Here is a 22382-nt window from a genome sequence, read left to right on the forward strand (position 1 = left end):
GAATGATCAGGTGCATCTGGCCCGGATGAGCTGGTTCCTAGACCATATCCAGAGAAGCCTACATGCAGAACTGCTCGAGCCTTTTAGAATGAGAAAGGGAGAGCCCAGTGTTCCAGAATCCTGAGATGATCTTCCCCTCCCTCAGGCATTATCCTCTGTAATGTGGACGCACTGGCGAAGATTTGGGGGCCCAAACCTTGCTCCTTCGTCTACCTGCAGAATACTGCTTATCTATCAGATCTTCCCACTGTTCTGACTTCCTTCTGGTTCGTTTAGGTAAGTCAGTCCCATTGGATTTACCTGTGTGGTGCCTTTGTCTGGTCTTCCCATCCATCCATGACTACACTTGACACTGCATCCCTTTTACAGCACATCATTCCTGCAGTGGACGGCTTGTACCTCTTGCTGTCTGCTGCAGGAAACGGGATCTATAACTCCACTAAGTTTGATTCTCACTATCTGTTGAGCCAACAGGTTACCCTTCACTCCACACCAGCTTGGGATCGAATCATGGGGAAACTTACCAATGACATTCCACAATAAACTCCTTGCCTTCCTGCCTCACTTACCAGCAATCTGCCTTCATTTCCTCTACATTCCCCTCTGCCCCCCACCCCAAGAAGAAATGCAAGAAGGATTTCTGGGTAGCTAGTCTTTACCAACACTGAGGCTTATTGACTTAAAAATTAAATAAAATAAACCCTGTAGCCTGTTATTTTATCACTGATATATTATATATTTCCAGTGAATGCCACGGCTTCCTGGCATCAAAATCTCCCCTTCTGATTTTTTTTTTTTTTTTTTTTTTTTTGGTCTTGGCTTTTTGTTTGTACTGGTTATAGGGCTGTTTTTTTTTTTTCCACCATAGCGTTTCTCAGACTGCTGATAGGTTGGGGGGAGACAGAGAACAGTAGAAAAAAGGGAATAGCACATTAGTCCTGGAGTTTTGAGGGTGAGGGGGAGAAAAAAAGCTTTCTACAAAGTACATCTAGCTGGGACCCGGGGGGCTGCCGATCTGAGTGAGGGCCGAGCACACACAGGATTATTTTCTCCCTTTTCTGATTTCTTTAGGCCCCCAACCTTCCCACCAAAGGCACTGCCCCTGGCTCTAGCTTCTTGGGTTGCAGCTGCTGACTTTCCACCCTCAGTCAAAAGCACATTCTCGGCCGAGCAGGGTGGCACACGCCTGTAATCCCAGCACTATGGGAGGCCGAGGCAGGTGGATCACTTAAGGCCAGGAGTTCCAGGCCAGCCTGACCAACATGGTGAAATTCCATCTCTACTAAAAATACAAAAATTAGCCGGGCATGGTGGTGCAAGTCTGTAGTCCCAGCTGCTTAGGAGGCTGAGGCAGGAGAATCACTTGAACCTGGGAAGTAGAGGTTGCAGTGAGCCAAGATCATGCCACTGCACTCCAGCCTGGGTGACAGAGTAAGACTCTGCCTCAACAACAACAACAACAAAAGCACATTCTTCCTATCAGCAGCCCACATGTGACACCGAGGATTCCAGGGCCAGTGTCTTGCTGTCATATGCTCACAAGGACAGGGACATTTTCTGCACCACCTCACAGTCAACACAACCCCCATGGAGGGTAGCACTGTGGACACTACACACTAGAACTCAGAGCCAATGAGGACCATGCAGAGATGAGGCCTAAACAACACAAGGGACAGACGGTCAGTTCTTCACCGCTGCAGTGACTATGTGCCCATCACAGCTCTAGTGATTTCTGGATCTTACTTCATTAATTCAGCACCAACCCTGTTGACCATCTCCATTTTAAGAAGTGAGTGAAGGCTGGACACGGTGGCTCACACCTGTAATCCCAGCACTTTGGGAGGCCGAGGCGGGTGGATCGTGAGGTCAAGAGATCGAGACCATTCTGGCCAACATGGTGAAACCCTGTCTCTACTAAAAATACAAAAACTTAGCTGGGCATGGTGATGGGTGCCTGTAGTCCCAGCTACTCAGGAGGCTGAGGCAGGAGAATCGCTTGAACTCGGGAGGTGGAGACTGCAGTGAGCTGAGATCATGCCATTGCACTCCAGCCCGGTGACAGAGCGAGACTCTGTCTCAAAAAAAAAAAAAAAAGTAGTGAGTGAAACAAGGCCCAGAAAGGTTAAATAAGTATCACAGGCTCTCACCACTAAATATGGCCAATTCCAATACCCAGGATCTTTCGAATATAACATGGCCAACTCTCCCTCTCTCCCCAGAGGAATGAGGGTCTTGCTGAAGGGGAACTTGGAACTGTCAAAAGAGTGGTATCTTTTGTGGCCCTCTCGGTAAAGAAAAGCAACCAGGAACCAGGACCTGATGAGAGCCAGAAAAACAATTACTTCCCACCATACCCCAGTTCTCATAGCACACAGCCGAAATAATTCACATCCGGAAAGATGATACACCTATCTGGTCAACTTTGGGGAGGGGGTTTCCTCTTTAGGAAAGTTTGAGCAAAAATAAACACAACCTCAGTCTATTTCTGAGCGGTACAAGCATCAAGAAGACACACCTTAGTGGCGGTTATTTTTCGCACCCACTGGAAAAAGTCGGCTACGTTTAGCTCTGCCGCACTTTCCACAAGGTAAGCCTCTGAGCTGTCGAGGAGGCAGGGTCAGAGCAGATTCCGGCTAGGGGTGATGAGATCAACTTCCAGATATCCCCACCCCAACCCCTCTCACTCACATCCCCCGTACCTGAATGAGCAACAGGGGAATGGGGGTGAAGAGGGAGGAAGTGGAGAATCCACCCAAGATCAGCAAAACAGCAGATCAGAGGGTGTGCAGCAAAATGCTATCGTCAATGACAACAGAAAGCTGGATTTCTTGACTCCATTCATCTGACCCAGAAACTAGAGGGTAAAATGATGGGCACATGGTTTATGACAGAAGCAAGGAAAAAAAACAAACTCACAACTGATCCCCTCTGTTATTTACACCACTTCCAATAAGCAATCTTCAAAACCCTCTGTTCCATAGACATGATCCTCTTCAAGTCTAAATGACTCCAAGAGGCAGCAAAGTACCAGGAGGTAAGGACCTAAATTTGAATCCAGCTCTGCCTCTTACTATCTATGTGACCCCGGAAAAGAGACTTGACATCAGAGCCTTAGTACTGTTCCATGTAAAAGAAGGACATTACCAGCTGGACACGGTGGCTCATCCCTGTAATCCAACACTTTGGGAGGCCGAAGCAGGCAGATCACCTGAGGTCGGGAGTTCGAGACCAGCCTGACCAACATGGTGAAACCCCGTCTCTACTAAAAATACAAAATTAGCCGGGTATGGTGGTGCATGCCTGTAATCCTAGCTACTCGGAAGGCTCAGGCAAGACAATCACTTTAACCCAGGAGGCAGAGGTTGTGGTGAGCAGAGATCACACCACTGCACTCCAGCCTGGACAAGGAGAGCGAAACTTCGCATCCAAAAAAAAAAAAAAGGAAGGACATTACCTATCTCAAAGGGCTGTTGTAATGAAAATGCAACTCATGGAAAGTGCTTAGTACTGAACCAAACATGTCATAAGAGCTCAATGAATGGTTATTTCATAGAGAAGGAAACGGAAGCCGGAGGGAAGCCAATGCTAGCCTGAAGCGGCATTTAATTCAGTGTGAGCAGAGATGGGATAAGAATGAGACTTCACAGGCTGCAAGACCAAGACTCTTATACCCATTCTTTCCCCTTGCATTTAAATCAATTCCCCCTAAATGCATGTGCAGGATCAGAGAATGAGAAGGGAGACAGAGGAAGGAGATTAACTTTCACCAGGAATAAGGTTTGGAACCTGCAGCTGCTCTTGTGGCTTAAGTAGCCTCCAGCCCCTCCCATTCTCCCAAGCTGCAGAAAGGGACAGTCTGTCTTCGCAGGGACCACTGCATGGGAACCTGAGGACCTGAAACCTAGTAACATGGTCACATCCAGGGCACAAGAGACCCTCATCCCACTCTTTTTCTCCTTCTCTCCATTTCATCAGTCACTCCAAGCAAAGGAGAACAGACCAAACAGCAGAAAAAACAAACAGGGGCCCAAAAGCAAAAACAAAGGGAAGGGCCTATTAAGAAGCGTCCCCTGGTGCTTTTTGGAAAGATCCTAGGCCCCCTCACTACACTCTAAAAAATTTGCTCCCCTCCCCCACAGAACTTTAGAAGAAGTGTTCTGGTTTTTTCACAAATTGTCAAGACAGGGGAGCCAGGCCCCTAACTTGGGAGCAGCCAGGGTGTGAAGGAGAGGTGTGAGGGCCTCAAGTCCTACATCAGGTGCAGGGCTGGAGCAGGGCTGGAGCGGGGCCTACCTGTGCTGCTCCACAGCCTCGTTATCAGGAAGCTCGACCCCACACACGCTGCACTGCTCCCCGATGGTCCGGCTCTCTGACTTCATGCCCACAGCCAGCTCCCCCAGCTTGCTGAACAGCTCCCTCTGGATGAAGCCCTGGGGCAGCAGCCCCCCATAGGTGCTGAAGTCCATGGAGACAGCCAGGGCAGGCTGCACGTGGAGGCCAGAGGTCACGGAAGACGGCATGCTCAATACAGCATCAGCCTTGTGGTTGGGCAACACGGAGTAGATGCCCAGATGCTTCTCAGGCAGGGGTGCTGGGTGCTCAGGTCGGCCAGTGGGGGCCTGGCCAGCCTCAGTTGGGGGTGGCAGCTGCTCAGCACTCTCCTCTCGCCCATAGTGCAGCTCCCTAGCACTGGTGATGACGCTGCTTCGAGTCGGGGTCCCGGGCCCCTCTTTGCCTCTTTCCTCAACCTTGTCCCCCATCCCTCCTGAGATGCTGGACTCGGCTGCCCCAGGGCTGTCCTGGCTGGGCACCTCATCCACCTGCATCATCTCTGTCTTCACCTCAGCCACCCCAGGGTGCCGCCCACCCCCAGCCAGAGTTGGCTCCTCGGGCCCTGCAGGTGGCTGAAGAGTTCCCTGCAGGAGAGACTGTCCTATGGTCATCAAACTGTCCACTGCAGCCTTGGTGGGACTCATGGCTGAAAGACCAAATGAGGTGGAGACTGAAGGGCTCTGGTCCACCATGGGCCCAGGGAGGCTCTGTCCAGCCACACTGGCATACCCACTCTCCTCGCTGGAATGCTTCGAGATGAAGATGTTCTTGAGGTACCGAGCCTTGCGGTCCTCTTCTTCCTCGGCCCCGCCATCGGCCATGGTGGCCTCCGTGTCATTGTCGTCTGAGGCCTGGATGGTCTCCAGGATCTTCAGGCACTGCTCCTCCAGGTACTCGATCTCCAGGATCTCGGCCGCATACAGCAGGTCATCCAGGTCCTCCGCCTTGGCTTGCAGCGTGGCTGTATATGCATACTCCAGAATCTGCTGGAAGGTCTTTGGCGAGAGGAAGTCCAGAGTATAGTGTTGACTATTGCGGTGGAAGAGGATCTCAAACATCTTGCTGGTGCAGGCCAGCACCGTCCGGTGGGCGTGGAACTCCTGGCTGTCCACCATGATGACCACATCGCACAGAGTCCCGGCCAGCCGCATCTGGTTGGCCTTGCACAGCAGCCCCGTGGGGTGGCTAGGGTTCTGCAGCTGGATCATGCCCATTTTTGTCAGATCCATGATGCTCCCCTCGGCTCAGGCATGAGGCTTTCTTTCCTTCTGGGCTCTGCGTGGCGGGGCTGGGTGGGCTTCCTGGGCCAATAGAGGAGGCTAGGAGAAAGAAGAGGGGAAGAAGCAAAAGAGATGAGAGAACAAAAGACAAATTCATCAGTGTCCCTAAAAGTGAGAATTCAACCACTACAACATGCCCCCTCCTCCCTGTTGCCAAGCCCTTTGCAAGAGGATCTTAGACATTTTAATTGAAGTAGCTTCCTAGAAATCTACAAATCTGCCTTTCAAGCCCAGGGATGCTGAGAGTAAAAAGAAGGTTCTGCCACAGCAGATGCCTAATTCACTACTCTATGACATCTGTTAGATGAAGTGAAATGAAAATTGTAGAGAAGTCCTGTAAGTCCTCAGCTTTCTCTGTATCTGAGAATAGGGGCTCCCTAGGCAAGGCCAACATTCATTATGAGGAAGTGCACTTACTTAAAATTAGCAAGACTTTAGCCCCTTCCTTGTCAGCTTCACGCCAACCCCCTGGATGTCAAACCTTATCTTTAAAACAAAGTTTTTCCAAAGTCTGCCTCACTACAGGAGCCCCAGAAGCAGAGTCAAACTCATTGGAGGCCAGGAGCCTGTAGTCATGGCACACAGAAATCTATGGACACTGGGCTCTCTTCTGCAAAGGCTATCCTTTCACCATCAGCCTTGGCCTCTGGCCTTCTACTGTTCTCAGGGCTGCAAAGCACTGGCAGACCCAAGCCCTGTCCGCATCCCTAGGTACTAACAGGAACATACACACAACCCACACACTAACTTGGGTCATTTCTACCCACGGAAGCCTCAAAGTTATTGTATGTATAATATAAAATCTGAACTCTGTGTATTACACCAGCCAGAGACAGACAGAAAGAGTGTGTGGGGCAGGGCGCGGTGGCTCACGCCTCTAATCCCAGCACTCTGGGAGGCCCAGGCAGGTGTATCACCTGAGGTCGGGAGTTCGAGACCAGCCTGACCAACATGGAGAAGCCCCGTCTCTACAAAAAATACAAAATTAGCCAGGCGCGGTGGCACCCGCCTATAATCCCAGCTACTCGGGAGGCTGAGGCAGGAGAATCACTTGAAACCAGGAGGCGGAGGTTGAGGTGGGCCAAGATTGTGCCACTGCACTCCAGCCTGGGCAACAGGAGCAAAAATCCGTCTCAGAAAGAAAAAAAAGTGTGTGTGTATTTACACACACACACTTAGATAAGGTGTTGTACCTACCCTCCTGCCCACAACTGCCTGGTGGACAGGAGGATCTAAAAAACGAAGAAGGATGGGTCATTAAGGTATGGAGAGAGACCATAGTAAATATGGTCCCCTACAGCCAGGAGTACCCCAGCTCATGCTGGGCTGGGTGTGTGAACTCCATGTGTGTCCCACAGGCTCCAAGGAGTCTGCAAGTCCTGTGACCAGGGGCAGCAAGGGATGCTGGACATGGCCCAGAGGCGCTGGGAAGTGATATTGGCACCAGCATCTGTGGTGTGAGTTACAACTAGTACGAAAGGAAGACAGGGCTGGGAAACAAAGGCCTCTCCCAGAGCCTGTTCGGGATCAATAAGAGGGCTCCTAGACTCCAAACCTCGCTTAAGGAGTGTTAGAAAGACCGCGCAGGCCCGGGGCCCTCCCCGTGTCTGCCTTACAGCGACCAATATTGCAGTGAATGCACTGAGAGCAAGGAACAGCAAGGTCTCTCCCTCACTCTTCGAACACTGCTTGCTTGCCTCCACCCCCAGAAGGAGCTCTATCAGTTCAGGAGCCACCAAGCTCACACAGAAAGGATTCACAGGACGGCTGGTCAAGACACTTTTGCTGCCCACCCCGGGGTGGGGACGGAGGCCGTCAAGGGTGGGATGACCATTCAGCCGAGCCGAGCCACCGCGTGCTTTCCCGCAGACATCGGGGTTTCTGAGAACTAGGAGGGAACAGCCAAAAGAATGGAAGCTTGGAGCCCCAAAACAAGCCTTTTGGGTCCTGAGGGAAATCTGGGCGCCCACGGGCAGCCGTCTTCCCCACCCGCCGCTCGGCGCCCGCGATCCGGCTGGCGCTGGCTGCAGCGTCCAGCCGGGCGGCGCGGGGAAGAGCCGGCGATAACCCGCCCGAGCTCCGGGGATCGACCGCGCTCTCACACGCCCCCAGTTCCCAGCGACCCCCACCGAGACTTGGAGACGACTTCAGCAAACTTGGGGAAGCAACTTTTCCCGAGGAGCTAGACTCCTGAAAGGAGAGCTGAGCTAGGGACGAGGGAAAGCGAAAGAGACGGGGAGGAAAGGCGACAGTCCGGGCGGGCTGGACTCTGCGGCGAGAGCAGCAGGGGAGGCGGACCCGCCCCGCGGCGAAGGGGAAGCACAAAAGCCCCGCAGCGAGTTGTGGGAGGAAAGGCGAGAAGGGGTCTGCCCGCCCTCCCTCTCCGACCCAGGGCCGTGACCCCCGGGGAGCGACCGGCTGGGTCCCGGGCCTCTGGCCAGCGGCGCCAGCGGCCGGCGCGCCCGGCCCAAGCACGGTGCGAGCGTCTCGTGGAGGCGGCGAGCGAGTCGGTGCGGAGCGCTCCGTGCGTCCGGGTGGGTAAGCGGGCCGGCAGGACCGTGCGCATTTCAAGCGCGTGCGGGAATGTGCGAGGCGCTGTGCGAGCTAGCGGCGGGCGCGCCAGGGTGGGAAAGGCATCCCGAACGCATCAGGTGCAGAGACCGGCACCCACCGAGAGCGGCCGGGAGCGCACGGCGAGCTCTGGTGTCACCGCCGGTCCCGCCGAGAGCCGAGGAGGGCCCGGAGCGCTGGAGACCCTCTGGAGCTTCCCTCCCTCCCCTGCAAAAGTCCAATCAAGAAAAAGCCCACCACGTTTTTTCAAAAGAGAAACAAAACGTAAGCAGTCCCAGTCCTGTTCCCCTCCGCCCCCAGATCTACTCGTCAGCTCCTCCGATTCTAGCTTCCCAGCCGGCCGGCGAATAAACACACAAATAAATAAACCACAACCTTATCTCGCGCCCGCGCACCGGTCCGCATACATAAGAGCACCCACGGGCTCTGTTCCTCCGCCAGCCCCTGGCGGTACAAAGCCTCCGGATCCCCGACCCCTCTGCTCACGCCCTCAGCCCCCACACACCGCTACGCCCCCCACCTCTCACCCCGACCGTGCCCTGGAGAGGAAGGGCTGGGGAGGCAGCTGCGCCCAGGCTGACAGCCGGGGCTCCCCCTTCTAGCCGACCCCCAACCGGTGGCGGCGACGGCTGCAGCGGCAGGAAGGGAACACGCCAAATATAAAAGGCACAAGCCCAGCGGCCGAGTGGCCGAAGCGAGCGCGCGCCCCCAGACCTCTCCAGCCCCGGGGAGCCCCGGCGCGCGGCGCTCGCTGGGCGGTGCGCCTCTTCCCGGCCCCTCACTCACCGCAGCCGAGCCGGGCACTGTGGGGTGGGTGTGCGTGCCTGTCGGGGGGTGTGTGCCTGTGTCGGGGAGGGGTGTTGCTGGGGAACTGTTGCTCTCCGTATCACGGCGGCAGCGACAGCATCGCCCGGCAGTTCGCAGTACCCGCTCTCATCGCCCTCAACTCCTCTCTGCTGCGAGGATAGCAAATCACCACCGGCTGCTGCGCCTCCGCCGCGTCCCACGTCAACGCCGAGCCCCCTCCCCTGCAAGGCCCCGGCGCCTCTCCATCTTTAGTGCTGGCGGCCGAGCCCGGCTCCCTGCCCACAGCTGCCCCCCTTCCCTCCCCCCTCCCGCGCCGTCCCCGGGCTCAGCCCGCCCACCACCCCGCACTGGCCGAGCCCGCGCGCGCTCCCCGCCCCACCCCTCCTTTCCCCTCCCCTCCCTTCCCCTCCCTTCCCCGCGCTCCGCGCTCCGGGCTTCGCCTGACATCTAGCTGCTGCTGGGGCGCCGGCGGCCGCCTCTCACCGGCCGAGCGGTGAGGAAGGAAGGAGCCAGAGGACAGGAGTGCATGGGGACTCGGAATCCTTAATAGGGGAACTGAGGGTGAAGGGCGCGCAGCAGCCCCCACCTACTCCCAAGTTTTAATTTCCATTGGATACAGGTTTTGTCCCCCCTCCCCGCACCCCGGTGCTCAAGCACGCAGTTTTGTCCCCTCTTCTAATGTTTGCCCCAATTCAGTGCGTGTCATCTCGCCTTCAACTTTTCTCTCATGGCTCGGGGCTGCATTCCCAGTGGCCCCTGACATCTGTTTTAAAAGGCCGCTTTCCTAGCCCAAACCCGGGCCTCTCATCCTCCTGGCTACTGCGCGCCTCCCGGCTTGAGCATCCGGATTTCAATAAGTCTCCCGAGGCAGAGTTCGCGGGCCCTGGTGAACCAGGTGCCAGAAGGTCCGCGGGGATCTGTTGTCGAAGGGAGACACCCCTTTTTAGCTGTCGCGATTGCTGGAGGCCAAGGTCGAGTCCTGGGAGAAACCTCTCTCCCAGACTTGGACAGCCTCTCGGCTCTGCCCGCATCCCACCCCCACCCCCACCCCACCCCACCCCACCCCCCGCCCTCCAGCAATCTGGGTGGAAACAGTTCCCGAGAACTGCGCCCAGCTCAGTGCACAATCTTCAGGGGGCAGGGGGAAGCTTGGACAAGCTCTGGGCCCCTCAAAAGTGTGTCCTCCTTCAGCTGCCGCCCTACTTTAGAGGGTAGAGCAGCCAAAGAAAATGTACTCTTCCTCTGACTGCAGAAAGCTGCCCTCTCCCCTTTTCCCTGGAGCTGAGCGAAGGTAGGGTGCCAGAGGCTGGAAGCGCTCTTCGGGCACGGGCTGTGGATTCTGACCGAAGCCCAGGAGGTTGGGGTGGGAGGTGGTGGTGGCCGACAGTGCCATCCAGGGGTCTCAGGCCAGTCAGCCATTGAGGTCACGCGGTTTTAGCAATGCGGGGCTTGTGTCACCAAGGCCTTAGTCTGCATGTTCTGTCCGTGACTCGCGGGTGGGCCAAAGGTTTTCCGCAAGACTCACCTAGAATCACACCTCCATGCGTGCCTCTGGCACTGCCCCAGACCAAGAGTCAAGTCACTGCCCCAGACCCAGTCCCATGAACTGTAGGGTCATGGAAGGTGGCAGAAATCTGTATCTGTTCTCTGAAGGCCAGGCGGTAGAGTTTACACATCGGAAGTGATCCGGGTTCACAAGAGCCGCTCATGAGGCAGCCCCAAAGACGGGTCATTCCATCCCAGCAAGAGCCACTCCTGACTCCTAAGAGCAGGGAAAGCTCAGCCCAGCAGGAGTCTGTGGAGAGAGCTGGGCAGGGGAACACACTTGAGTGAAGGAAGGGCTCCTCTGATAGCACTGGATACAACCACACCAAACCCAGGGCAAGGGGAGGGGAAGCCCAGTCCCTGGGTATTCATTTCATTAACAATAAAGAGCAATCCCATTTAGAGACTACCTGTTTTTCTAACTAAGGTCTATACACCCTGTTAGAGGAAAGGGATTTAAAGAAAGTTAGGAAAGAACTGGTCTGCAAGGAGAGCAAGAGTGATGTAAGGAGAGGAGAAAAACCCTCCTGGTGCCTCACCAGGGAAATAGAAGAAAGAATCATTACACTTGTTGAGCTTCTGCCTAGATAGTGCCTGCTGGAGGTTTCCGCTTTGCTGTCCACATCCACCTACTAGCCTCTCCTCAGTGCAGTAGCAGGAGAAGCACACAATTAACCCCTGATCCTAATCTCCTATTAATCCTCAAATCAGAGAAAGAGAGAATCTCTGGAAACAATGGGAGAGAAAGCACAATCCTCCATGGCCCTGGCCTCCCCACCCCCGTGCCATATTCACTCTATGTGAAAATCTCCCTTGCTTCATAAACTCTGCCCATTAAAAAGCCCAGCCCTTGTTAGTAAGTGTTAAAGAGAGATTAATGCCTGAATTTAAGAGGTGGAGAAGGTAACAAAAAGGAAGAAGGCAGGCGAGGCTGTGGGCTGAATGCCAGCATTGGGCTCCAAGCATTTCCACTTAGCGCTGAAGGCTGGCTGCACAGCAGTTTGATAAGGTTTATTGGGCCCAGATAAAGCAGCAGCAGCTCCCCCACCAAAACTGGCACCATTTATAGCCAGAGCTGTGTCCTTGGGTCCTGGGAAGGCTGATGAGAATCCTCAGTTCAGAGATTTCATATGGCAGCACCTAAAAACAAGCAGGATGGAAAATTACAAGAGAATACTCAATCTCTCGCACGCGCGCGCATGCCCATTCTCTTTCTGTCTCTCTCATGTTCATGTACTTAGAGTGATTTTTCTTTTACATTTTTTCTTGAAGGATCTTGTAAGGGAAACCTGGGTATCAGTTCTAAAAATACAGGCGATCTCAATCTTAGGGGGAGATCATGCTAGAGACAGAGGAATAGATGAGCTGGCCCTTGCATGGAATTCCATTGCTAAATCTTCTTATTCCCTCATCTCCTTCTTTACCCATGTACCTCCCACCACTGGCAGCCTTTCAGAGCTCAGTTAGTGGAACAGGAGGGTATAGCAGTTCTAAGAGATCATACAAGAAGGAGACAGTGAAAATAATAACTCATTCTGAGCACTGACTATGAAACTTAACACATTACCTATGTTGTTTTATTTAATCCACATAACAATCCTATTAATGCAGGTGCTATTATTTTCCCAATTTCTGTGGACATGAAAACTGAGGCTCAGAGAGATTAAGTGCCTTACTGCAGACTGTAGATCTATTAAACATCAGAGCTGAAACTTTACATCAGACCATTCTGACTGCAAAGCTCATGCTCTTAACTTCTAGATTATATAGCCTCTAGTGAAATAGATGAAGGAAGCAAGGGCTTTTAATTTTCCTTCTTCTCTTACTCTACTGAGGCCAAGATCTGTGCAGCAGCCAGCCAAGCTGAGGACCAAATGGTTCTCAGCTTGGTCACCAGGTAAACAGACTTAGATCCCCCAGGATCTTACACTTTTCCTCCTCCGTCAGAATCTCAGACAGAAATTGGGCAGGGGGCTTTGAATCACAAAAAAACTTCAACTAAAGAGATAGGAAGAAGAATATAGTGGTGTTTTGAGTATCTGCGTATGAATGGAATGTTGCAACTCTTTAAGTTCCAACTCTTAATTTGGAACATATATTTAATTTTTTTATTTCAAAGTAAACTTTTCTATCATGATAAAAAAAAAATCAAAGATCCCTACTTTTTGGGGAGAAGATGCTATCTTGCATTTCCCCAAAAACTTGTGATGAGTGGAAAATGAAGCCTGTTCAGGGAGAGATGCAGGTAGTGACGCCCCTGAGTAGAGGAAAAATATTCTCTGCAGTTGAGAACTCCAGATTGCCACTGGGGAACGTACCAGGGCATCAGACCTTTACCCTACCAGGGACTGTTAGGGGAAGACACCACAAGCCTATTGTGTCCATTTCTGGAGTAAAAAAATCTTACAGTCTTACAGTCCTTCAGATCATCATTCCAGCCATCTACTATAGAGCTGTAGGTGATGGCAACAATTGGGCAGAGTAGGCCGGGCACAGTGGCTCACTCCTGTACTCCCAGCACTTTAGGAGGCCAAGGCAGGCGGATCACTTGAAGTCAGGAGTTTGAGACCAGCCAGGCCAACATGGTGAAACCCTATCTCTACTAAAAATACAAAAATTAGCCAGGCGTGGTGGCATGTGCCTATAATACCAGCTACTTAGGGGGCTGAGGCAGGAGAATCGCTTGAACCTGGGAGGTGGTGGCTGCAGTGAGCTGAGATTGGACCACTGCCCTCCAGCCTGGGTGACAGAACAAGATCTCATCTCAAAAAAAAAAAAAAAAAAAATTAGGCAGAGTAGAATTTACTCCTGTATATGTTGACATTTTCTTTTTGTTTTTAAATTTTAATTCTTTCACATTACGTCCCTAGATGCCCCCTCCAAAAAGCAGAGGGGGAAAGAATCAGGTGATGTATGTGTTCTGGTTAGTTGAGGCTTAGCGAACCAAATAAGAAAGCTTCTTTGACTAGTGATTGCCATCATCCCTCATCCCCCACCCCACCACTACCACCACCATCACCGCTCCAACCAACAGAGACCTGGTTGGTGGTGTTTAAAAACTTGAGTTTCTCTTCCAGGTGCCAAGTATGTCCTTCCCTCATCTGTAGAGCAGAGAGTGACTTTTCAAAAGGGTAGGAGGAGGGATTTTTTTTTTTTTTTTTTAGCTCCTGAGGCCTTGGGTCACTGTGCCCCTAAGATCTTCGTGATTGAGGAAGAAAAAGCTTTTTCTTCTCTCTCTATCTCTTTCTCCAGCATATTGCAAATGGTGTTGGGACCTAATGTTTCAACTCAGATAGCAAATCTGAGTTGTTATTAGTGCAAAGATGCCCTAAGGGGGTAGGCACTGAGGATGAGATCTGCAACGAATGTTATGGAGAAGTGTGTTTATAATTATAATGGGATTTAATGTACACTGGGACCAGATGATGGCAGCCATTTAAAAAAGAGATGCTTAATAAGAGAGGTCCCTTAATGACAGGCAGCAGGGCTCAGGATATTATGGAAGAAGCACGGTGTTTCACTGGGTGTCACAAACCATGTGCCAGGTTTTATGGGGTTCCTAACAAAGCTTTGGGATGAAACATGGCAACTATTGATCGCTGTCAGCTATCAGGCATAATGTTTGAATATTGTCTTTGAAAGGGGCATATGCACTTAGAGGAAGGCATTTTCTCCCTTTCAGATACACATACTCACTTAAGCACAGACACATAGTCTCTAGGCCAACATTGAATAGTTTTTGGTGTTTCTGGAAATCTGCTTAGTTCTGCAAAAGCTAGCCTCAATTTCAGAACTAAAATTTCGCCACTAGGGAAGGGTGCATTTTCCATATCGTGTGCATGAAATGAAGCAGCATGAGTCCTATTATGGGTCACAGGAGTCCCACAGATGAATCCCCAGACACCATGCTGAAAATTAACCCCAAGTCCTCATGGGGAGACATGGGCTTTTTTAACAGTTTGCTGTTTCTTTGTTGGGGGGCCAGGAAGAGGGGCTATGTAACATTTTTTTACGCTGTTTAACTATAATAGCGGACGGCTTAACTTTCTAGTTAACTTTATGGATTTCACTCCACGGCAGCTGTTTTATAACAGGAGCGTTATAGTAATGGACAAAGCCATGCAAAAGGAAAACCATGCTCCTTAGAGGTGCCACCATAGTCCAGAAATACAACTCCATGTCCTCTACCAAGTTTATTATTATTTTTTTCTCTCTCTCTCCTGATGTGAAAGAAGCATATGAAAACCTCATTCATCGAATACAGGCCTCAACTATAGTTACTGTGTTGGCTGTTCACAAAACGTGATATGGCCAGACTTAGGGTCCTTAAAGCAGAATATTCCATTTATCCTGACAGGGAGAAAACGCAAGGGGTAAGTGAACACTCACCTTCTAGTCACGCACTCTCAGACGCCGAGTTTCTGGAGAAGCCTCTTTTCAAATAGCAGTGGTATGTCAGGGGTACACAAGCCATAAGATGAAACTATTTTACTTGATAACAGGTAATTTATGCCAATCGTATTAAAATTATAGCAAGACAAATGCTCGCATCTTGTGGAGTGGAATTGCAAATTTGTGTGGATTCGTAAGATGAAATGAAAGACGTCCTTGGAGTTCTCCCTTGAGAAAAGCTCAGTGCCTTTCCCTGAAAGGACTGAGTGAGTGGAAGACCAGGAGATGCCTGTGAGCCAGGGCTGTGGTGGGCTCTGAGCCTCCCTTGCCAGGCCAGGTTCATTTGTCTCTTTTGGAAGTCATTGCTGGATCTTGGATGTAATCTTCTCCACCCACCCTTGAGTCAGAATTAATTTCTCCCATTCTCCATAAGCCCCTTAGCACTATCTGAACATTTATCATAGTATTTACCACCATCTGCCTTATATCTGACTGAGTCATGTGCATTCTGACCACCCACTCCTTTGTGAGTTTCTGGAAGGCGAGGCCTCAGTCTTGTTCAGTTTAGTATTTCCACTCCCAAGCCCCAGAGCCTAGCACACTATCAAACAGAGTAGATGAAAACGTTTGTCGATGAACTAACTGAAAGCATGCATGCATGAAATGAATTAACGAACATAGAGACCAAATAGTTTAGGGATTAGGGAGAGAGGGGACCATTCTGTATTCAAACATTTAGGGCAGAATTCTTTGTGCTATGATGTTTTCACCAACCTTTGAAAGATGAATGGGCTATGGATAAGGGTTGAGGATATCTGTTGAATTTAATTGTATACAGCTAATTGAGGGTATAACTGGGCTGTTTCAGTTGACGTCTTCCCCAGGGGCCTAGAACCAAGCTTTTCTCAATATCCTAGGAGTTTTAATAAATATTTATTAAATTGTCTGGGCATGGTGGCTTACGCCTGTAATCCCAGCATTTTGGGAGGCTGAGGCGGGAGGATCACGTGAGCCCAGGACTTGGACACCAGCCTAGGCAACATAGTGAGACCTCCTGTCTACAAAAAAATAAAAAATAGATGAGCCGAACATGGTGGCATGCACCCGTAGTCCCAGCTACTTGGGAAGCTGAGGAGGGAGAATTGCCTGAGCCCAGGAGGCTGCAGCAAGCAGTAATCACACCACTGCACTCCAGTGTTGGCAACAGCATGAAAGCCCATCTAAAAAAAAAAACCTGCATTGAATTGAAGTGAAATGAATTTGTTTGAATCATATTGTTTATCACTCCCACAATGGCCTTGTCATCCCAGTCCCAAGTAGCTAACCAGTTCAGGGCAGAGAGGAGAGCATCTGAGCCCTCCTAGGGACCCCAGTGGATGTAGGACTGCTGACTGGATCCAGCACTAGCATATGAGACACACATCAGGCACGAGTACTGACAGATTCACTCTGCTGTTACCAGGTGTGACAGAGACTGGCTAGCTGTTCCCCAAACTTCTTCCTGGGCGCACCTACATTTTTTTGGCTTACCTTGCAGTTAGGTGCAGGCCATGTGATTGAGTTCTGGCCAATAGATTGTGAGCAGAAATCTTCTGTGCCACTTCAAGGACTGGCCCATAAAAACTCCCAAGGGGAACTCCACATTCCCTTTTCTTTCCTGTGACTTGACCCCATGAGCACAGAGCTATCTTAGAAGCTGAGCGATAAAAGACGGCAGGGCCAGAATGGACAGAGCCCAGAGCCCTGAATTACGCTTAGAGAAGAGCTGCCTGCCTACTAAAAAACATCTATTTTGGACGTTATATAAATAAGAAATAAACTTTTGATATCTTCCATAGGGCTGCCAAATAAAATAAATTAATGAAAATGTTAAATTTGAATATCAGATAAACAATGAATAACTTTTTAGTATGTCTCAAATATTGCATAGGACATAATTATACTAAAAAAAATTGCTTATCTGAAATTCAAATTGCAATTGTTTTCTGTTGGTTTTTATTTTCCTAAATCTGGCAACCCTCGCTTTTAGCTATTACATATTTTTCATCTTATTATAGTAGCTAGCATTACCTTAATTAATACACCTTGGTTTCATTTGCCAGAAGCAGCAAGGATATAGCACCTGAGCTGGGATTTCACCTGGGACAAGGAGAGGCCTCCAGGTCCATTTGACCACGAGGAAGTGATGCATGGGGCACCCTGTGTGGACAGAGCCAAAGGGCAAGTGAAGAAAGATCCTGACAGTTTCCAGTTTACCCATTTTCCTACGAGCCTCTTTTTCCTTAGCAGCCTCTTCCGCCCGACTGAGTTTCTATGGGTGCAAGGATGGGGGCAGAAAGGAAGGCGTCATAATGTGGACCTATTCAAGATGTTGGTCAAGCCAGTGATCTTCCCATCTTCCATTTCCTCCTTTGTACCATAAATACCCAGTGTAGCATAAAGGCTGAGAGCTTGGGCTTTGATTTAATCAGGTGGGTCTATATTCAATACGTGAACCACATTGGTCCTGGGTGGTCTCAGGAAAATTACTTAAGCTCTCTGATTTGCAATGTGCTCGCCTGTAAACTGAGGACAATTAGAGTATCCACCTCACTAAAGTTTCTGTGAGGATTCTCAAGAAGTGCCTGGCCCACAGTAAAAGATCTGAAAACGTTAGGTAATATTAGTGTTGTCAGGTAATCTTTCTTTCTACCCTCCTCCTCCAAAATAACTTATTGTAAATATTTGGAGTAAGGCATTGTAATAAATTTTATTTTTGTTTTGTTTTGCTTTGGTTTTTGAGATGGAGTGTCGCCATGTTGCCCAGGCTGGAGTACAGTGGTGTGATCTCAGCTTACTGCAACCTCTGCCTTCCAGGTTCAAGCGATTCTCCTGCCTCAGCATCCCAAGTAGCTGAGATTACAGGCACCCACCACTATGCCCAGCTAATTTTTGTATTTTTAGCAGGGATGGATTTTTGCCATTTTAGCCAGGCTGGTCTCGAACTCCTGACCTCAGGTGTTCCGTCCACCTTGGCCTCCCAAAGTGCTGGGACTACAGGCATGAGCCACCATGCCCGGCCAATTTTAAATCTCTTTAAAAGAATGAAGCATGACCTGTGTTTCTTGGCTTCTAATTGCAGCTGAGCGCAGCTGTTTGTGGCCCTGTTCTCCCAGGCTCGTCTCGTTCATTCTGTTGGGAGTGAGGTGAGCAGGCAAATGGAGAGCGAGGCAGAGTGTGCAGGGGGTGGTGTTAATTTTCACCTCGTAGCATGACATGTTTATTAGTGTGTATGTACGTTAAGCGCAGCAGCCTGGTTTCCTTGAGTTAAATAGCAGTCATGCCCAACTGGCTCTCCATGTACCATTACTCCAAGTGATTGAGCCAATTTCTCCCTCTGCCATGAGTTTAAGTTGTAAACCTCTCAGCCAGACAGGGAGGCAATGATGGGCTGCCTGTTGTGATTATTATTAACCTTTAGCATTACACTCACAAGACCAGGGGGGTCTGTAGAGACGCCCAGGGTGACGCAGGCACAGACTACAGGCTCCCATCCACCCACCTCGGTTCAGCCTGCATCTCTTCTCTACAAGAAAGGCAAGCATGTGAGTGTTCACTTTGGCCATGCTGGGAGGCTCCAGCCTACCAGTCTGGGGTGAGAGATGGCTTGTGCTGGGTGAATAGAGAAATGTTGGGTGTGCTCTGTTCCATTTGGGCAGAGGAAAAGAAAGCACATTGCAGGAAAGCTGGAAAAGAGATTTCTTTCTTTCTTTTTTTTTCTTTTGCCCAGGCTGGAGTGCAATGTCGCAATCTCAGCTCACTGCAACCTCTACCTCCCAGGTTCAAGCGATTCTCCTGCCCCAGCCTCCCAAGTAGCTGGGATTACAGGTACCCGCCACCACACCTAGCTAATTTTTTGTATTTTTAGTAGAGACAGGGTTTCACTATGTTGGCCAGGCTGATCTCAAACTCCTGACCTCACATGATCCACCCGCCTCAGCCTCCCAAAATGCTGGGATTACAGGCCTGAGCCACCACGCCCGGCTGGAAAAGAGATTTTCTAGGGGTGCCTGCATATTCAGAAATCATTTGCCAGCCAGAATTTTTTCTCTTTGCCATATATTTGTCAGCCAGCTGCTAAGTTATCCAGGCAAAATTTGCAGGGACAGCAGCTACCCCCTTGCTGTTAGCTAGTTGACCAACACCACGTGTATTTAGCATAATTATACCAGGAGCTTGGAGTCACAGAGGGCTACACGGAAGGAGAAAGTGTTAAGAAAGCCGTCTATCCCAGATCCACCACTCTCCATGACTTTCCCCCTTCCAGTCCATATTTCTTTTATTTTCCTTCAAGGAACCAAACTTCTTCCTTGTTGATTAATCACGAATTGGCAGAGATGGCAGTTCCCTGAATGTGGGCAGCTTGTTTTGCTTTTCTGAACAGTTTGGTCTCTGAAAATCTCTGAGAAGAAAAAAAATCCACCACCCAGCCCTAGGGTGCTTGTGTTGCTGCTTTGTTAAAAATCCAAGGGTACCTTTGGGCCAGCACTGGGGGGAATCTGCAGTCAAAAAAATAATTCTGCCCTCAGGAAGGTTACTGTTTAATAAGCAAGGCTGGAATCAGGAAGGCAGGTGGTGGGAGGCCTTGTGTTACTGTTGTTTCCCAAAATGAAAGAGGATGGGGGAGGGGGAGGTGTTTGGGAGGACAAGCACCACACAGAGCCTGCCTGGGTCAAAGGTAACAGAGTAACCATTGTCTAACTGAGCAATTTGCTACAGTCTCTTGGAGGGGCTCCTGCCAGCAGCTTGATAAACTCCGTTGTTTATGTAGAATGAATATTGATTTGATAGGTGTAAACAAATTTAAGCCATACCTTCCATTTATTTTGGCCATGACATTTATTGAATACCGCTTAAGAGGGAATAACCTATGGCTAACACAGGTTGAGGACTCACTCGGCGTCAGGCTCTGGCTCTTGACATGTGTCATCTCCTTTACTCATCCAAATAATCCCATGAGGTGTGGACTGTTGTCAAACCCATTTTACAGCTGAAGAAAATGAGACAGAGAGATAAAGCAGCCTTCCTGAGGCCACACAGCTAAAGAGCAGCCAGCTCCCACAGACTCCATGCCTGGACCGCTTGTCCTCATACTTCCTCTTTAGATTAATTTCCATTCCTGATGGCAGAGGCATTTGGTCCTGCATCAAGAGAAGGGAAGGAGATGGGGCTGGGCTCATGGCTCACGCCTGTAATCTAGCACTTTAGGAGGCCGAGGCAGGCAGATCACTTGAGCGCCAGAGTTTGAGACTAGCCTGGGCAACATGGCAAAATCCTGTCTCTACAAATATATATATATATATATAAATTTATATATATATATATATAAAAATTAGCCAGGCATGGTAGCGTGCCTCTAGTCCCAGCTACTTGGGAGGCTAAGGTGGGAGAATCAGTTGAGCCCAGGAGCTTGAGGTTGCAGTGAGCTATGATCACACACACTGTGATCAGCCCTCTGTAACTCCAGGTTCCTGGTATAATTAAGCTAAATATACATGGTCCTGGTCAACTAGCTAACAACTAGGGGCTGGCCATCGCCCTGCAAATTTCAGCTGGATAACTTAGCGTAGGGCTGATAAATATATGGCAAAGAGAAAAAATCTCTGGCTGATGAATGATTTCTTTTTTTTTCTTATTTTTTTGGGAGACGGAGTCTCGCTCTGTCACCCAGGCTGGAGTGTAGTGGCACGATCTCAGCTCACTGCAAGCTCTGCCTCCTGGGTTCACGCCATTCTCCTGCCTCAGCCTCCCCAGTAGCTGGGACTACAGGCGCCCACGACCACGCCCGGCTAATTTTTTGTATTTTTAGTAGAGACAGGGTTTCACCGTGTTAGCCAGGATGGTCTCGATCTCTTGACCTTGTGATCCGCCCGCCTCGGCCTCCCAAAGTGCTGGGATTACAGGCGTGAGCCACCGCGCCCGGCCAAATGATTTTTGAATATGGAGACACTCCTAGGTCTCTTTTCTGGCTTTCTTGCCATGCCCCTTCCTTTCCCCTGCCAAATATAACAGAGGACACCAATATTTCTCTTTTTGATTTTTTTTTTTTTTTTTTGACAGAGTCTCACTCTGTCACCCAGACTGGAGTGCAGTGGTGCGATCTCGGCTCACTGCAGCCTCCACCTCCCAGGTTCAAGCGATTCTTCTGCCTCAGCCTCCCGAGTAGCTGGGACTACAGGCATGCACCACCATCCCTGGCTAATTTTTGTATTTTTAGTAGAGACGGGGTTTCACCTATTGGCCAGGCTGTTCTCGAACTCTTGACCTCAGGTGATCCGCCTGCCTCAGCCTCCCAAAGAGCTGGGATTACAGGTGTGAGCCACCACGCCCAGCCTCTTTTTCTTTCCTGTAGGTTGAGGAGAGGAAATGGGACGGTGGGTTAGTACGAAAAATAGATAGGCTGGTAAAGCTGTTATGTTCATTTCTAAATGAGTACTCACCAGGCGCTCATGCCTATTCGTATACATTAGGTATAACTAGAAGACAAGACAGTTCACTTTTCCATAAGCATGCAAGAGTTTGCCCTCTTCAAAATACTTGCCCTCTTCAAAATGCCAGATAGACTCTTAAAAGCAAAAGAGACTTGAAATGTCAACTAGTCCTAAGGTGAGTGGTAGGACTCGACTCCAGAGGCGGGGCTCAGACACCAGACCAAATTGAGGGCTAGCTAAAACACAGACAGGCAGAAGCAGCTCTCCATAAGACAGCCCACCTGTGTGCCATGTCAGCTTACCATTGTCATGGCAATACTTGGGAGTTACTGCCCCTTTCCTTGGCAATGAACTGATGACCCAAAAGTTACTACCCCTTCCCTGGAAACTTCTGCATAAACCACCCCCAATCTGCATGTAATTAAAAGTAGATATAAATATGACTGCAAAGCTGCCCTGAGCTGCTGCTCTCTGCCTGTGGAGTGGCCCTGGTCTGCAGGAGCAGTCACAGAGCTTAACACGACTGGAGCTATAACACGGCTGCTTCAGTACAGCTGTTTTCTTCTACCTCAGCTTGCCCTTGAATTCTTTCCTGGATGAAACCAACGACCCTCATGGGCTAAGCCCCAGGTTGGGGTTCACCTGCCCTGCATCAGTCCAATCTCACCATTTTACAAGGAGGAAGCTGAACAGAGAGATGGCACAGCATTCCCAAAGCCATACGGCCAATGAGAGCCAGGACTTGGGACCAGAGCCGGTTTGGGGCCATCATGAGGATGTCATGGAAGCCATTCAGCCATTCTTGGAGATCTTTTGGTATTGCCTTCCAAGTACATAGCATTGATTTTTTTTAAATCTTCAGTCATGGCATGTCTTACCCACAGAGGGAAGATTTGATTTTCAAAACTAGCACCAATATCTCAAGAGGGTGGTGAAGCTGGGTAATAAAATTTGAGGTCACAAACAAGCGGGACTAGGGAGCAGT

General features: G+C 50.2%; 1 protein-coding gene across 2 annotated transcripts in view; it reads right to left on the reverse strand.

Moving 5' to 3' along the window:
* Positions 1-9257, reverse strand: part of ZBTB16 (zinc finger and BTB domain containing 16) — a 196492-nt gene extending 187235 nt beyond the window's left edge. The window contains exons 1-2 of one of the 2 annotated variants that reach the window (XM_003253165.4): positions 8970-9257; positions 4294-5651 (exon numbers count right to left, since the gene is read on the reverse strand). In XM_003253165.4, the coding sequence (XP_003253213.2) occupies positions 4294-5561 (1268 nt within the window). In that variant the 5' untranslated portion in view covers positions 5562-5651; positions 8970-9257. Of the gene's footprint in view, positions 1-4293; positions 5652-8710; positions 8949-8969 lie in introns of those variants that run through there. The other variant, XM_030829492.1, reaches the window with a different exon arrangement.
* Between the last annotated feature and the right edge of the window lie 13125 nt (positions 9258-22382).

This window comes from Nomascus leucogenys, chromosome 15 (genome assembly GCF_006542625.1).
Source record: "Nomascus leucogenys isolate Asia chromosome 15, Asia_NLE_v1, whole genome shotgun sequence".
Classification (NCBI taxonomy): Eukaryota; Metazoa; Chordata; class Mammalia; order Primates; family Hylobatidae; genus Nomascus; species Nomascus leucogenys.